General features: G+C 46.1%; 1 protein-coding gene across 1 annotated transcript in view; it reads left to right on the top strand.

Moving 5' to 3' along the window:
• The window catches only part of LOC119386975 (general transcription factor 3C polypeptide 4), a 57214-nt gene extending 39732 nt beyond the window's left edge, over positions 1-17482 (top strand). Inside the window, exons 11-14 of the mRNA XM_037654267.2 lie at positions 5355-5400; positions 9399-9637; positions 10128-10173; positions 17014-17482. Coding sequence (XP_037510195.1) covers positions 5355-5400; positions 9399-9637; positions 10128-10173; positions 17014-17463 — 781 coding nt within the window. The 3' untranslated portion in view covers positions 17464-17482. The remainder of the gene's footprint in view (positions 1-5354; positions 5401-9398; positions 9638-10127; positions 10174-17013) is intronic.
• Positions 17483-17905: the final 423 nt, after the last annotated feature.

Here is a 17905-nt window from a genome sequence, read left to right as displayed (position 1 = left end):
ATATTCCAAAAAACTAATCATTCATTGAAATCGTCATTTGGCATATTACAAGGCACATTTATCACTTTAAATAGACAAAATCTTGAAATTATGCTGCCCTGAGTAATAAAAAGTAGAGCTGTGCACGGGCCGTATTTCCGAGCCCGAGCCCGGCCCGGGCCCCGCTGACTTTGTCGAAGGCCCGCCCGAGCCCGACAGCAAAGGGCTGCGAGCCCGCCCGGCCCGGCCCGACGTACGAAAACACAATCCCAGGCCCGGCCCGGCCCGACCCGGCTTTTTGAAGGTTCGCTGCGAGAACAAAACATCGTTTTCCGGTAATTTGGCATTTTAATGAGCATATCGAATATGATCAAACGACACAAGGCGAACAGTCTCTAATAGAGACTGTTCGTGGCACTTTTGCTATACAAGTAGACGGCCTCATGCCAGCAACAGTGGAGTTCGCTCGCCAAAGCCGTCACGTGTATGAGGTATGCAAATGCAAGCGTCAGCTTGCACGAAGGCGATCTACGTCGGGTCGCTCGTCGCTGTCGCGTGCATATTCACTCATATGGGATTTGGCCTTAAATCTAACGCGGAACAGTCGCGTGACGCCGTCACTAGCTCAGGTGGTGCTACTTCTCTGTTTGTCGGAGTGCAACAGTGGTGGTGCTTTACCTGCTCCTCTTTTGTTTAAAGTGGCGAATGGAAAGGAAAAGCGGTAAAGGGTGGTCGCGGAAAAGGCGCTGTATGCGTGCTGGAAAACAATTCCCGCCATTCTCTATATTTCGGGCTTGAGTCGGGCTTTGCGCCGGGCCCGAGCCCGGCCCGATAAAACTCCAAGTAGCCCGAGCCCGGCCCGGGCCCGAGGTGAAAGTACGTCGGCCTGCCCGCCCGAGCCCGGCCCGCGGGCCGCGTCGGGCTCGGGCTTTTGGGCTACCCGGAGCCCATGCACACCTCTAATAAAAAGCACTTACTATAAAAGTGGACGACACTGCACAAAGCCAGGAAAATGTAATGATAAGAAAATAATATCGCAAAACAAAATGGATTGCTGGGTTACACTTGCGCAAGAGAAGCTTTTCATGTCAATAAATTTATGTAAATAAAATATTTGTCATCTGGTTGACAAAACCATGATAGTATTTATGACAATATTGCACTTAACTTCTACCAGTGTCACACAGTGCATTGCTGATCGCGATTAAGCCCGATCAAGATCAAATTTCTGAACAGTCATAGGCTCCCTTCTGCAGCTTGCGCCAAACACGACCAATAAATTTGGTGTGAATCAGAAGTGTCCGTGCGACTCCGGTATCAAAGGCCTCGATCTCCATCACGCTGTTACAAAGCACGTAAGATATCTGTATCACATGAGCAAGTGCATGGTTTCTATTGCGCATACACACACACAAAAAAAAAACAACAGCACTATGGCATTTTATTGGTCCTTTAAAATAAGGCTATTTGTTTCACAATGATGCCACTTACGCTGTTTCTTGTACTCGCAAACAATAGAAATAAACATATTGGTCGTGCTGTTGCATACAGTTTAGAGGCATCTAACATAGAACAACATTAAACGGCTCAAAACGATGCCCGTTTTCACGTAAAAAAAAAAAAAAAAAAACGGAAAGAAAGAAACGAAGGCATAGTAATGGCGTCTCCCCAAACAATCTCCATCTGGCTTACTCGCATTTCCGTTCTTGAAAACTCGGCACTCGCCACTTTGATATAAAGAATGCTACGTAGCGTTGATAGCGCGTCGTTTGTGACCTTGAAGTAAAAGGCTTGCAATATGAGTGAATATCATTGTGGGACAAAAGGATGCCCCAAGTACGCTCTTTGTTTTTAGAGCGTACAGTTTTATGCATATAAGCCACAGGCCGATAAAATTGAGGGCAAATATATATATATATATATATATATATATATATATATATATATATATATATATATATATATATATATAAAGAGCCTTCTTCTGGCCCCCGTATTGAAACTTTTGAAAAAACCTTCGAAAGTACTGCAATACAGGAAACATAAATATTTATTTTCTCCTGGCGGCTGACGGTCCAGCCTTTTTCGGAGGATGTAAGTGAGATGACATGACACAAGTCACACAACCCGCAGCAGAGGGCCGCCCAACCCAGTTTGGGGGCCAAACGCAGAATTAAAAAGAAAGAAAGAAATGAAGCAACCAAGGAAGCAACGACAGTTGCTGTGGTATTCGTCAGCAACTGCAAAACGAGGGAGAGAGAGAAAAAAGAAAGAAATAAATAAAGAAAGGATGATGGAGAGCCGCTGGAGCCGGGTGGGTTATTTTTGTCCTGTCTTTGTGGGCTAGGTAAGAAGTGTGGCTTAAGCACGCAACGAAGGAAAAGGGGAAAAGAGAAGAATGGCCGCTTCGACACAGACATTCGGAGTCGAAGGTCAGATTGCCCAGCGCGGTTCACCCGCGACGCCGGGCTGTACACACAAGGGGAAGAGATACATGCGACTAGCTGCAGCTTTGTGCAAACTTTGGCCACAATACAAGGCTAAATGTGCCGCCTCCCCCCGCCCCTTGTCACATACAGAAAACAATAAAGTAATATTGAAAAATATTGTAACACTCGAAAATAAAGAACAGAGAATAACAAAATCAGCAAACAAAAGTTAAAACAAAACGGGAAAAAGATTATATATACACGCACGTGCACGCACACACACACACACACACACACACACACACACACACACACACACACACACACACACACACACACACACACACACACACACACACACGCTGGGTTACACATTGATCACATTTCACTTTCTTGAATAATTGTTTAAAAATCAGGCACTCTTCCGCGAGGGCTAAAAAACAAAGATCACTTCCCAACATAGTGTTCTATCACGCTTAGGATGTCCTTCTGACACCTAATCATGTCAGGTATGCTCGAAGTGCACGTTAGCGCTACCATCGCCTTTGCGAAGTGCGCACTTGCGTCGTCAGTTTCGTCCATAGCATTCGCAATTTTTTCCATGGCCATGGTTCGTTTCGATAGTAGTTCAGCGTGTTTTGCTTTTTCAGAACGACTACCAGCCTGTGGTGCGGAGCGCTGCACAGCAGGTGACGGGGTAGCCGAATCTCTCTCAGCAGCTGGGGAGGGATCGAAGCATGTGCACTGCTGCATATGGTATTGTCACCATCCTGTAGAAATGACCACCAGATAGCTTCTGTTAGTATGAACGAGCGAGTTACCTGTCATAGCTAATCAACATGCAATAGTTGCTGCATCGCAAGGCTGAAAAAAAATTCACTTATAGAAATTTGTGCACGAGAAGCTGATGGGTTTTCCTTCACTGCATTTTCTGACTTTGGCAGGAAATATTTCCAGGAAAACAAATGCAGACTTCGATTACTCATTTCCTGACTGCATTTATTGATCTTAAAATCGCAAGGCGCGTTATTGTGACACGTACTTACCGCATCGGTCTCACCGAAAGCCTCTGAGGTCGTACGTCATACAGATGGCCTCTGCGTCATTTTCGGAAAAGTTAATGCACTGAAAAATTCCCACTTTCCAGTGTAGATATCGTCGGCAGGTTGCCCGCTTTTTGTTTTGCAGATCTCCCTGCACTCACTGCGGTAGGTGCGCCTCTTATTGAAAAAGTCCGCAGCGCATCTGCAATAAAGTAATTATGCTGTAAACAATTTTCGAATACACTGTGAAGTGCGACCGTGGTTAACCTATGTGCTTCCTTTATAATACAAATTATGCAGGTGAAATTGCACATTACTTAAAACATAAACGCTGAATGCAAGTGCAGTTGTACAAGGCGACTGCGCGACAAAATCTTGGCATGGGCACATGCTTATAGATATTAAACAAAACATACCGGGAGTGTATGGCCCACAATCCGGGTACCGCTCTTGCATCTCGTCGTAAATTTGTTGCCACAGCGTAGACCAAAGGATACTGTTCGAGTAGTCGTCGCAGCTTGGCTCCCACAGAGCAGGAAACTGCTCCACCACTGACAAGAGAAATGCGTTGCATCATCGGTAAATCTGGAGCTGTATGACGCCGACCCTGTGACACTCTCCATGAGTTCATCCATTTTCAGTCACCCTGAAACGAAGTTGCTGAGGAGACCGACGGCTGCGTGCAGTTCTGTTGTTCTGTTTAGAGTAGCGTCGCCTTCGTATTGCGCACGCTTTTCAGCAAAAGCGACTTGGATTGGATTGAAAAAATTCATGGTTGCCAGCCGAATGCTTTTCGCCGCCAGGATTTTTGTATTTTTTGCCAAAGATCGCAACTGTGATTTGGGTCTCCGCTGTTACGCGAATCGCTCCGCGCGGACCGAAGGAAGAGCGCGGGAATGGGTGACATAATGACGTAGTATGCGATCCGCAGGGTCGAATTGTGATTTCGTCCATCGTGAGAATACAGCTTAAGCAGTAAAATTGTTATGTCTTACAACTTACCATACATGGCACATATTACTCGCAGTGGTTACTGTGGTAGCATAGCATGTAAAGTGGTGCACTGCTAACCTCTAGGCCATGGGTTCGATTCCCGGCCTTAATGGCCACATTTCGAGGGTGGCAAAATGCAAAGAACACCCGTCTGCTTAGATTTAGGTGCACGTTGAAGAACCCGAGGTGGTCGAAATTAATTCAAAGTCCCCCACTATGACGGGCTTTATAATCATATTGTGGTTTTGGCACGTAAAACCCCAGCAATTAATATTTCACCTTGCCATAAAGCACGTATGACATGCTTTTGACATAAAAAAAAAATTCCACGAGAATCCCCTTTGAGAGTTGTCTAAGTGATGCGTAAGTGTACAGTTTTACCATACGAAAGTGCATAGTCATGGCGTTCCCTGGAACTTTGTTTTCGGGTGGCCTTGGCATGGCATCTTTCATTTTCCTTTTTTTTGTAGCATTCGTCAGCACCTGGAACCGCCCAATGAAAAGCCCATCCCGCTATCATCAAAACACATGTTTGGCATTAAATTTTGGCAAAGTCAGTATTTTCCTGACATGTGCTATATGCTGGTAGTGCAATATGACTTAGGGCAGATGTTTTTGACTCTAGGCCTGTACTACACTGTATATGTATACAGGTTGTACTTAAGATGATTGGCACCAAGTGGTACTTAGTACCATACTAGTGAAAGCAAAGGAAAATGATTGCTGCATTTTGCATTGTGAGCTCACTTGTTGACTTGCATAGTCTTGGTTGACCAACCAAGGTTCTTAGCACTGTCAAACAGTGCGAAGAACTCTGAGTAGGAAAACACCACTCCTGTTACAGTACATTTTTACATTGACTGAAGCAGCCTTTTCATCATTTTGTTGACAAAGTTATCTCTTGTTTCAGCATCACCACTATGGTCCACGAGAGCACCATCAAGGAGCCACTGCAGGTAACTGTGCATGTTTTATAGAAGGCTGGATTGAAAGAAAAGCAGAATGCATCTAAATTCTTTTAGTAATCCGATCTACATGACTAAAGGCACGTTCACACCGAGCGCGGATCTGGAAAGTGGAGAGGCGGATCCGGAAAGCGGACGTGGATTATCCGCAAAAGCGGAAAACCCGCGGCCGCTTGCCCGGATCGCTCCCGGACCGATTTCCTCCGCGTGGAAAAGTTGGCCGCTGTGGCCGCAGCTGATCAGGGCCCAAGAAGCGCGCGCAGTATTGCGTAGTGCCGCAAGATGGCGACAAGTCCGCCGTGGATTGGTGGATTGCTCGATCCCCCAGCGGAGCGGGCGGAAGGCAACGCGGTCGGTCTGAACAGCCGCGAGGCCTCGCTGCTTCTCCGCTTTGAAAATCCACTTGCCCACTTGCATGGTCCGCGTTTGGTGTGAACATGCCTTAGCTGCATGTTTGTCATACTAGTAGCATACTTCTTATCTTCCTGGGGAAGGAGGAGGGAGAGAGGTTGAGAAATAGGAAACACAGTAGCTGTCTTGAGTGATTAAATTCTTTTATTGCACTTGTAGTGTGCACAGCCAACACATATTGCATTTACTTGAGTCTAGGCTGATATTACTTCTTTTAAAAAAATGGAGCACAAAAGCAGGGGATGGCCTAAATTCTGGTATATGGCTTGGCCTCAGCAACTACATATCTAGCGCCATCTCACAGTCACAGACTTGCACCAGCATACATATGTACCATTTTGTTTTCTGAAAGCAATCGTTTGAAGCAGTTGTCTCAATTTTTCGCAAGTGTAGTGCTGTAAGCTCGTGCGAGTCACTGCAGTCTCGCAAATCGCACGTGCTCAAAGGCACAATGGCACCCACCAAGCACTGCCACTACACCGTAGCTCTTAAGCGAAAGCTTGCCTTGCATGCGGAGGAAATGTCCAACCTTCAAGACCAGCACAGCTTTCGCATGGACAAAAAGAAAGTGTGACAGTGGCGGAAACAGCAGCACAAGCTTTTAAACTGCACATAGCTTTTCAAACGCATAGGTTTCGTCTAACCACAGGCAGGTCGACACCATGAGGTGGAAGGTGTCGCTAAATCCATTGGTGTACAGAGAGAAGCAGGAATGCCCTTGATGGTGGAGATTGCAGAGGCGAAGGCAAGAAAGGTTTTAGCCCGAGACGATGGACTTCCACGTGCCAAGAAATACCCGACTACTTCGAGGTGAAGCTCATCACATTCCAGTGCTAAATCATTAAAAAACTGCTGCATAAGGGCTATCTTCTGGGGCAGATCACGAACACCGACCAAACACTGGTGTTCTTCGACAAAGCCATAGCATACATGCTAAACGAAAAGCCAAAGACATTGAACTTATGAGACGCAAGGAACGACAGCAATGTGCTGTTTTACCAATTGACAAAAGCTGTGACCACTCATAATCTTCCAACGCAAGACTTTAACAGCTAGAGAAAAGTTCCCCAGGAATGTTGTTATGCGCATTCATCAGAAAAGTCTAATGAACAATGTTATGATGGTGGACTGGGTGAACACGATTTGGGAATGCTGCGCAGAGGCCATGTGATACAAAGAACAGCTCCTGGTGCTCGATTCTTACGGTGGGCACTTGATTGATGCTGTGAAGACCACGCTTTCTCGAAGTGGTACAGACATCCCCATAACTCCTGGCAGCATGACAAGCCATCTTCAACTGCTTGATGCCTACATTAAGAAGCCTATTAAAGAGCCCCTAAACCACCCAGAGGTCGAAATTTAGTTGTAGTTTTGTAGTTGTGCACAAATCTACATTTTTTTAGTCACGAAAATGCCACCCAGATGAAGTGAATGTGCACCTCATGCAGTGGCGCGATACCCATGCTTTAGCCATAAAGACTAAGTGAACGCACAGCTTGCACAGCCATGTGGTATGTACACAGTTTATACATTTATATTTTAGTCATGCCAATGCTGCTTTTCTTATTTCTTTAGTCACGTGAATGCCGCAAACATAGAGTTTCCTAAAATTAACTAGAGGGGACTCTGGCGCTGCGATTGTTCAGCTACCATGGGAATGATGGGTAGTACACAAATTTGCCTAGTCTTCGTGCTTGCGGCTTCAAACGTACTTGTGGCTTTGTTTATTGCTATGTTTTGGCTTTCTTTCGGATAAAAGAATGGATCGTTGTGAACTTCGTGACCAGATTTGAATTGCTGAGCCTAAAGAAGTTAAAGTGGCGAAGTGAAACTGCTGACTTTTGCTGAACTTCGTTTTTCGACAAAGCGGACGCAGCCGACGCGGAGCCAAACGGAGCCGAAAGTACGAAGTTTAGACAAATTTGTGTACTACCCATCATTCCCATGCTGGCTGAAGCGTCATGCGTTGCACCTCCCATAGACACTAGCGCCAGAGTTCCCTCTAGTAAGTATTGTAGGAAACTCTATGGCCGCAAAGACAAGGTGAATGCGCAGCATGCAGATGCTGCTTTTAAATTTCTTTATTCAGACAAACGCTGCTAAGACGAAAAGAACACGCAGCTTGCGCTCGAGGTCATGCCCATGCCGGCTTTTCTTTCATCACTCTTGCATGAGAAATACAAGGCTTTAGCCTTAAAGGGGCCCTGCAACACCTTTCTTTGTTATATTGGAATAGTCCCATTATTGACGTATGACTCTTCACGAGCCATATGCCGCAAAAATTTTTCGAATCCGTCAAGTCTAAGGGGTGTTACCAAATTATAGAGATCACGTTCCGCAGCTTTCTCTCTCAACTCAACGCAGCGAGCGCGCGGAAAGCTGCGCGCGGCGTGAGGGGAGGGAGGGAGGGCGGAGGTGCGAGGAGGCGACGTCAGCGCCGGCGGCATTTTTTTCATTTTTTTCTCTTTGGCGTCTCGGCGCAACCACGTGGTCTGTGCCGCCACTTCCGGTCGGCTTGCGTCGTTCTCGTCGAGCGGAGTCGATCGCGCTGTGTATCGCGCGTGCTTGAAAACTGCGCGTCGGTTTGGTAATGTTGGGTGTGCACCTCGAACGCCGTAGTGTTTTCATCGCTCTGCCAACCATGGAAGCAAACGTGCGCGCTCGTTTGGAACGAATGACAGCTGAGATTGGTTTCGGCCCATACTCCGATACACCACCTCGTAAGACGGCACTGGCGGACGACCACGAAGCGCCGCCATTACCGGACGCCAGCATTGTTATCGGAGACATGCTGCACGGCTGCCTCGGTCGGTCGTGAGAACGTGCCGACGATGCAGTTCCCAGCTGACGAGGCAACACTCGAACGGCTGCCACTCTCAACGGCAACCGGCGATGGTCAAAAGCACAGAAATATTCACGTTTTCGGCACGCGCATGGCGAAGAAAACGGAACCACGCAACTACGAGCAGACGAGCTGTCGGTGAGACCGGAAGTGCTAATATTAATGTTTGTTCGGTGTCTTTAACGCGATAACATAATATAAACATGCATATTATCTACTTATTGAACTCAAAATTAACAACGAAAGTAATAATGAGGGTGTTATCGTGATTATAACATCAGCCAATGGTGGAACTGGCGACTATCGCGTCATATTTTGCGGACTAATACATCATTTGTCGAGAGAAGAGGGAGCGATTTTCAGCTGACTTTGAGAATTTATTGTAAATTCCAGGCCGTGCGCATCGCTATAATATTTGGCTCGCGTGTTCTCGGGAGCCTCGACTACCGATCGGCAGCGCTTTTTGAGCATGCTCGAAAAGTGTTGCAGGGCCCCTTTAATATAAATGCATGCTTTTCCGTCACAATCAAAAGGCCTTTTCATTGTTCAGCTTGCATTTGAGGCAAGATTTTTTTTTTTTTTTTTTTTTTTGCCTTGCAAACCTTGGGGGTCGACCTACAATCGCAGCCGCCCTAGATTATAGTAACTATGATAAGTGCAAATTAGCAGGTGTCCGACCTGGAATGCAGAATCATGTTAAATTACCTTCTTTTTCTGTCATGTGCCCACATTACAGCTCATGATCTACAACCGGACAGGTGTGGCTGACATGTCCAAGTTGCTTCTCAGTGAGGCGAGAAAGGACAGCACCACAACGGATATCCAGCTTGCGAATGTTTTGGACTGTCTCGACCGCATTCACTCGTACAGCTGTGGCAAAGCAGACCTGCTGGAGGAACTGAAGGTGTACATGACGGATGTCAGTACAGTTGGGTCACTCGACAAGATCTCCAGATTTGGACTTCAACTGTTCTGGTACGGCACTTCTCTACTCATGCTGCGTGAACATAGGATGGTGAAAGTTGCCCAGCTCTTTCCTGTGCTGGCCTGGTTATATCGTTTAAACAATGGCCCCAAACAAGCTGGCCAAAGTTCTTTGGAGCTGTTTCATCCCACTCTCAACAATAGTTACAATAAAATGTTGCCATGTCTTGTAACCTCTTGTAGGTGTATGCTGGCAAAAAAGAAGAGTGTGTTAGGTTTGCTAACTTTATGTATTTCAAAGAGCTTTAACTGTACCACGTTGTCCAAAAAGCAGTGGAGAAGTTGACTTTGCAGTGTTCAGAAAATTAACCATGCTTTCAAGTGAGCCCGTATGCAGCCAGGAGTTGAATGATGGACACTAGTTGTGTACTTTTTAAATGCTACATTTGAAGCAAGATTCTTACATATATATATATATATATATAATATTTTATTTTTCATTTGCCGAGCACATTGAATGATGTGAATGGTCTTTCTGCAGTTTTCTCAAGAGGGTGGAAGGAGCCCTAACCAAGTCCACTGAGCTGGTAAGAATGACGTGTTAGCGTTTGTTTTGGCAGAGCTGATGTTCATGTCATATTCTCTTGCTTGAAGTTGTGTAGTAGTAGTTCTCAAGCAATGATTCACACGAACACTCGGATTCTTTGAGAGAGTTCAGAAGGTTTCGATTTCACAGTGACGACTCACCACAATAACATACATACCTGAGAGGAAAGCAATGTGTATATGAGCACACTGAACAATACGCCTGGTGCGCGCCGACAGAAGCGCCATAGGCAGCGAACTCGGTCATTACTCTCGGGAAAGCAAGCAAACGGCCGCGTGGTTTCCTACGTCGTTGTATGTGTGTTTCCGCGTTGTTCACGTTTGCGTAGTGAAATAAGCAACGTTCGTCGTATGTGTGGTGGCCGAAACTTCAAGGGATGTCGAATAATAATTGATGTGGAGTGGAGTGCTCAAACACCTAAAAAAAAAAAACGCGCCCGGAACACGGTTTTACTTACCGCAAGGCCTCCTGAGCAAGAATGACGGAAGCAATGGATTGCCGCTGTTCGTTAGCCAAGGCGAGCCGCTTCGTCATTGTCCGAGTTAACACGTCGCTTCTTGTTCTCATGCTTTCGTTCTACCATATCGGTGCTCGCTGGAGGCACTCGATCATGTTGACACTGGTAGACGACCAAAGTTATAAGCCTGAGCATGTGTTGGTTCGGTTCGACCGCCGTGACCCCCACGGGCACTTCGCTCAAATGTTCTATATTTCAGAAGTGTTGTAGTTCGGGCGAGTTGGTCATCCATGAACTTAGCTTGTACTAGCGCGGTACATGTACCACGCTATTACAAGCTAAGTTCTATATTTATTATTTACAGAAACAGAAATGCAGTAATGGTTGACTTCAGAAAGAACAAGAAGTGATTCAGACGTCACCTTTGTAAACAAAACAAAGCGGATGTTCACCCCGAGCTGTACCTCGTAGCTGGGTCTTGTTACGCTGGTCTGCGCGATGCACCTTTGATATTCACCGGCATGATGATTCACTCCACGCGGACATTCGTTCTCCTCCGCAGTCGGTCATCACATGTCTCCTCGGCGACCCTCTTCAAAACTTGTCACTGCTCCCGCGGTGTCATCTCTTGATACTTTACTCGCCGCACTAGATCATCAAACAACACGCCTTCTGCGGTTGAGCGAACGATGCTATCACTAGAACGACATGACTTCTTCGCTGACTAACTTCTCACTGACTGACACTGGCCCAGGCGCTAGCCGATACATTGCCTGTATCGGCTCGCGCCTGGGTTCGGGAAGGGGGAAGGTGCATATGATTCGTCTGTGCGTAGCACAGCGAAAGCTAGGGAAAGGGCGAGATTCTCTCACCGATTCGTCTGCGGAATCAGATGGCGCCGCTGGCGCTGCTTTGCTTTCTCGAATATCCCGATCTTTCGCGTGCGTTGGCTGTGTTGGTGGTGTCTTCTGCGGAGAGGGTAAGGGGCGCGCTCTCGGCGCCCTTTTATACTTGTTTTTTCAATGCGCGCGCTCTGTCGCGCACGAACCGTCGGCGCCAGGCTTTTATGCCGTCGTTCGAAATCGGCGACGTGCGCTTAGTTAAACGCTCGTTCGTGACAAACATTGTGCACAAGTCCACTTTCGTAGAGGCCCGCGCCTTTCCTGCAGCTGCCAGTGCAGAATTAGTTGGCTGGCATCCGCACGAAGCGGAAATAGCAGCCGCGAACTTCATCCATCTCCTCACACCAAAGCTGTGCAAAGCGCTGTCGTCTGCTCGGCTTCCCGCACGTACTGTCGGCGGCGCCCGCTAGGTGGCGATCAGTGGTGCCTCTATAGGCGGTGCACAAGGCGTATAGTACTGCTATACTCGCGGACAACTTTTCTTGGCAATGAAGGAAAGGCTACGGGGGCGGAGCTACTGCACATGTACTGCTCCGCGAAGCAGTCCGGTTCGGCGCGCGTTTCGTATTTAGTTTTGGTTTGTGAACCTTCCGTACCTCCTGTGATGGCCATTTGATTATTCGAGCGGTCGTCACAGGCTTACACAGCCATTTGTTAGTGAAATTCGTCGCAAGCTCCCTCGCTGAGTTGTGGGAAAAGCTGGAGGGTGACGAGCACTCACCTGAAGACAAAGACGCCATTTTGACTGTGAGGTGCTCGTAAAAGGTGCAACGTTTTCACAGGTGCAAAAACACGAAATGACACTGCATAAAGTAAAACAAATATAAATATCTCCTTGGTGCACGCTGACCCTTTTTTCAAACAGTGCCCTGCAGAAAATAAAGTAATGTTTTTTTTTATTCTCACGCAGAAGACACGGACGCAATTGTGGGACTATAATCTTCAGCGGTAGCACACGCGTAGTTCGGCTCTCTAACGTTCCTTCATTGCCAAGAAAAGTTGTCCGCGAGTATAGTACAAGATATGAATGGTCGCTGGTAGTGTGCACCAACTGCCAGGTACAACTCAGCATCATTTGCATGCGCCACCACTGCCAACTAACAAGTAAAACTGATGCCATGATAAATGTTACCTAAAATGCACACTACACATTTTTTCTTCTTTTCTTTCCAAAGCTTGAGAGAATTCTGCTTTTTTTGCACAACCATGCAGTAGCACAAAAACCACACTAACGTAATTCCAAGTCTTTGCCAGGGCAGGTATGCTGGCAGAACAGACAACTTGCACAGCCTTCCCTGGTGCATGTTTGCAATTTGTACACAGCTTGTACGACAACCTTGCTGCTGAATGGAACAAAGTGCACACTGTGGTGTACTGGGACACTTGCCGTACTGTAGGCTGTGCATGTGCTGCATCCTCATTTTATCAGTGCAATGCACTCCGTGGCCATGCACGAGTATGGCACACATCTTGCTTAGCAGGCCAGAGCTGTTATGTATGGGTGCACATAAACGACGACAGAGTGCTTAAAACGTTGAACATATTTATGTCAACCTGTCTGGAAAGTTTCGTTCTTCACGTTGTTCCAGATGAGATGAACACATTGGTTTAGTATTGCAGTCAACCAACCATGAGGGAGTTCCATTCACCTGTGCCATCCGAGAAAGGCACGACGTCATTCATCTCATGATGCACTGTCTGGGCAGCATTGGATCTCTCCCTCGTGAGGGATGCCTCAGCTTCATGCTACCTTCAGATTGATTGTCTTCATTTGTGCAAAGCTGGATTTTGTGTGGTTTGCCACACTCCTGCTGGTCGTTGGTTCTATCTTGACTGCAATTTGATGGCACTGGAATGCACAAAATTTCATATACAGTGCATTGGGAGCACATTAAGGAAATCCAGATGGTCAATACTGGGAGGCCTTCACCACAGTGTGCCTCATTTCTTCATGGCACCTAAAACATAGAAAACTGTTTTGTCACACATGGCGTAGCATCACGGATTCCTGGCATGTGGAAACTAGTTTTTATTAGAGTCACTCTATATGCTCCTTTGGGAGCCACAGTTGTGTATAGTCGTGTACCATTTCATGCACAAAAGCAACCAAGGTTTTGAGGGGAAGCTACACATGATCGCAACAGGCGAACTCGTTGCAACATGCGTAATCATGGTCAAGGTGCACTCCGCCCAGTGTTCTAGCAGCTTTATAACTGTCGTGGACAACTGAGGGACACTAGACTATGAACTTGCACATTTGAGCAACAATAGCTGTTCGATTTCTTAACGAGTACCGACACAAAAATATTGTATCTCTTTTATTTTGCAATACGTAGCTAGTGACCTATTTATCATAACTGGAAATTTGTTTTGCTTGAGTGCATGACTGTAAATTATTTGGAGACATTTTTATGGCACCCAGCTACAGTTTTGGTTTCAGAGAGCACTGAGAAAGGTGTGACTAGGGTGGTTTTATTGTAAACGTAGCTGTACACATACCTAACCACAAGAAGCAGTGCCATGCATGCGGCAATGCGTGCACGTGAGCACGTTAGCAACTGTGGTGGAGAGCACATGCAAGGAGTGTGAAAGCGAACACGAACTCTTGACAAAGGTGGTTGTTGGTTGTTTACAAGTTAATCAATTAAAAACGCTGTAATTTGATTTGTAATACTTCAGGGCACTTGTTTCAACTGCAACATCTTAAACCAAGCTGTAATAATATTAATGTTGGAGCCATTTAGCGGAAATATTTTCTTCATGCTATTTTTTTGGACAACGAATGTTATCCTGTTCTGGTTAAGCATGATTCCTTCACAGTGAAGCTTCTGTTTACACAGGAATTCGCCCATTCTAAGCTTCATTATCCAAACTTTCTACAGCTTAGTTAAGTTTGGGTGGTAGTGAAAGCTTACACCTTCTACCTTGCGAGGTTTGCATGTAAGGAGTAATCACCATCATATTGCGAAAAAGCGGCAACACGGCAGGCACAGAAAAAGGCGATTGGCAACACCGGAGCAACCGAGTCCAAGCCGTGGTGTCACATAGCCATGATTGCAGTGATGCCAGTGCTCGTTCTCAAGGCTAATAGGTAGGGATGGGCGAATGTGAATTTCAGGTTCGAAGCGAATCAGAAGTGAATAGTGATTTGGTTGAATAATTTCGAATCGAATAGTTCGAATAGTATTTACCGCATATTATTTTTTAAAAAACGAGCATTTTTGTCATGACCCTTGCCAAGGTGGTAAAGTGAGCATGTTGGTATTCCATGTTTATGAAGGTTAAGAGTGCACTGTAGACGAACACACAATGAAGGCACACACACGCACACACGTAGTGCTACTTTCAACAGTTTATTTTTTGTGATCTCGACACTACTTATAGGGCAAAACCATGAGCACATCTGCTGCGCAGAAGTAACAGCAACATTACTAAGCACCATAACAAACACCAAGGAAATTGCTAGCACCAAGGAAATTGTATGAACGTAAACCATGACAAATGCCTCCAGGCCTTTTCTATAGACGCAAAAGATTTATTTTATTCTATTCCTCATGAAAATTTGTTACGTTCTATTGAAAAAGTCATTGATGAATATGGTGTTATTAGATTTCAAAACGAGGTTGGTCTTTCATGTGGGCATTTCTTAGAACTTCTGACGTGCTACCTTAAGTCTACCTTTATTTTATGGGAGGATTGTGCACAGTTGCAGAAAAGAGGCATCTGCATTGGTTCTTGCCTGGCTCCCCGACTGAGTGACCTCTTTTTAGCTCAGCTTTGTGTGAAGCTGTCGGAAAGGTTGAAGGGCACAAAGGTAGTTAGAACTTTTAGATATGTAAATGATTTCCTATTTTTTGTGAATTGTCCTACTGAGCGGCTAGTTGCCGAGTTTAACGGTCTTATACCAGTAATCAAGGATTGTCTTGAGCCCTTAGAGGTGACGCATGAGCTTCTGCAGAATGGCACCATGAGGTTTCTGGACCTTTGCCTGTCGCTCGGCTGTGATCATTCCTGTTGGCATTATGAACCTCATGCAAATAAATCCTACTCCCCTACCACTCACCGCATTCCAAACTAAAGAGGGCGATTACGAAGCTTTGCTTCAAGAGTGCCCTAACGAAGTCGAGTCACCATATGGTCCAATTCAGTTTCGACCAGCAAAGAAAGAGGCTGCTGGATGCCGGGTTTCCCCAGGCTTTGCTTGTCTCCATAGCTGAATGTATCTTGAGGGACAGCAGAAACAAAAACCGAAATTCGGCAAGAACATTTGAGCAAGGAAAACCGCGTATACTTTACGTACACGCGGTTTCCCATAATCTGAAAAAGATTGCTCAGCGGGCCAAGGTGCGCGTGCTCTTTTCAGCGCCAGACAAGTTGGAAAGGCTGTGCAAGATTACGACGAGGAATGCAAACAAAAATAGTGGGTGCAAAACTAATCACAAAAATAAATTTGTTGATTGCGTTGAGTGCATGGTGTATTGCCTGCCACTATCTTGTGGTTGCAGCTACGTCGGACACACCGGTCGTTGCTTGAATGACGGGCTGCGTGAACACCATTACAATGTTAGAAACGTGGCAGGTGGGTTCTTAGCAATACATTGTAAGAAGTGTGGTTGTATGCCTTTGTTCGACACGTGCAGAGTTCTGTCAAGAAATAGAAATCAGCTTACACGCGAGATAATCGAAGCAGGAGAGATTGAAAAGTTGGGTGACAGGTATGTTAGTATGCCTTCTATCGCGCTGACAAAAAAGGAATTTTATTTCCTTGGTGTCCTTTATGATGCTTAGTAATGTTGCTGTTACTTCTGTGCAGCAGATGTGCTCATGGTTTTGCCCTATAAGTAGTGTCGAGATCACAAAAAATAAACTGTTGAAAGTAGCGCTATGTGTGTGCGTGTGTGTGCCTCCATTGTGTGTTTGTCTTCAGTGTGCTCTTACCCTTCATAAACACGACCCTTGCACAATATTTTTAAGGATTGGAACTATAGGTATGAGTGAATATCACTTTTTTGGTTTGAAATGAAGCAGCTTTGAATAGTATCAAGATAGCAGTAGGGTGAAAGTTATAAGTGGCGCAATACGTTACAATTTAAAAATTACTATACCGTATAACACGCTTTTAAACTTTAAAAAAATATGTACCTTGAAGTGTGGCTTCGCGGCAGTGCAGATTTCCCCTGGATGGGTTGTTTCACGGCACAGCAACTGGACGCTGCAGTGAAACCACCTTTACAGGGGTTATGTGCGGTCAAATGTACACATATAATCGTTCATTTCGAATACTTCGAAATTTCGAATAATCTAAATTCGTATTGAAGCGAATTCGAATACCGTAATATTCGTTCGAATATTCGAAACGCCCAAATATTCGCCCATCCCTATTAATAGGCCATCTAGATAATTTCTTGTCTACAGCTGTAGTAGTCAGAACCCCGTGCTTTCAATTATTCTCATTTTTCAGGACCAAGACTTCACCTGGGCATGTATGGAGCTTCTTCGCCGACACATTCTGGCCATTGTCAGCAATTATAACGAAGGCCAACTAACCGAGCCTCAGAAGTCGTCACTACGACTCTTCTACAACTGGCTGGCCACCACTGGAGTCGAGACGCAAGAGCGTATATCGCGGCTTTTCGCTCCCGAGCCATTGGCCAGTGCGGTGGCCTCCGTTGCGGAAGGAGGGCTTGTTGTTTTTGAGGAGTGCGCCATCTGTGGAGACGCCATCCCTTTCCAAGATCTGAACCATGGCACGTGCGGCCAGGACCACCGATTTGGCCGGTGTGCCAACTCTATGTTGGTGTGCCACGAGACTCCTATGAGGTGGTGCACTACTTGTCAGCAGTTTGCGCAACGCAAAAGTGTCTGGCCAGATGGTGAGGTCTGCCTGTACTGTGGCAAGTGGCTTGTGTAAACTGGCCAATGAGTGACGCCCGTGTGTATACGTGCTGTACTAAGAGTTCCTTGGACACGTTTTCTACGAACGTGTCAAGTTTTCTCGAACCTTTGTTCCCCTCAGTGTTATGTGTGATAGCTGCACTGTGCAGTGCAGTTCGTTCATCGCTCACCACACTACTCGGATGGACAGCATCGACAAGGGGAATTGCGGAAGCAGCACAAGTGACAGTTCAGCCAACAGCAGCTCAGGTCAAAAGTCGCAGTGGCACGAGATGGTATCTCATGACCATGTTTCAGTGTCCACAAGCTCTATGGCTGCCGCTCGGATGTACAGTTGTGTAAATAGCAGAGGACATCTACTTTGGATGCATAATAAACAGCAGCAGTCTTTGATGCGTGTGACCGGTTGTTGAAACACGACCACTAATGTTGATGTAGTGCAACAGGCGAGTTATCCC

This window comes from Rhipicephalus sanguineus, chromosome 3 (genome assembly GCF_013339695.2).
Source record: "Rhipicephalus sanguineus isolate Rsan-2018 chromosome 3, BIME_Rsan_1.4, whole genome shotgun sequence".
In the NCBI taxonomy this organism is placed as follows: domain Eukaryota; kingdom Metazoa; phylum Arthropoda; class Arachnida; order Ixodida; family Ixodidae; genus Rhipicephalus; species Rhipicephalus sanguineus.
Note: the sequence above shows the minus strand (reverse complement) of the source record. Positions and strands in the feature narration are given on the sequence as shown.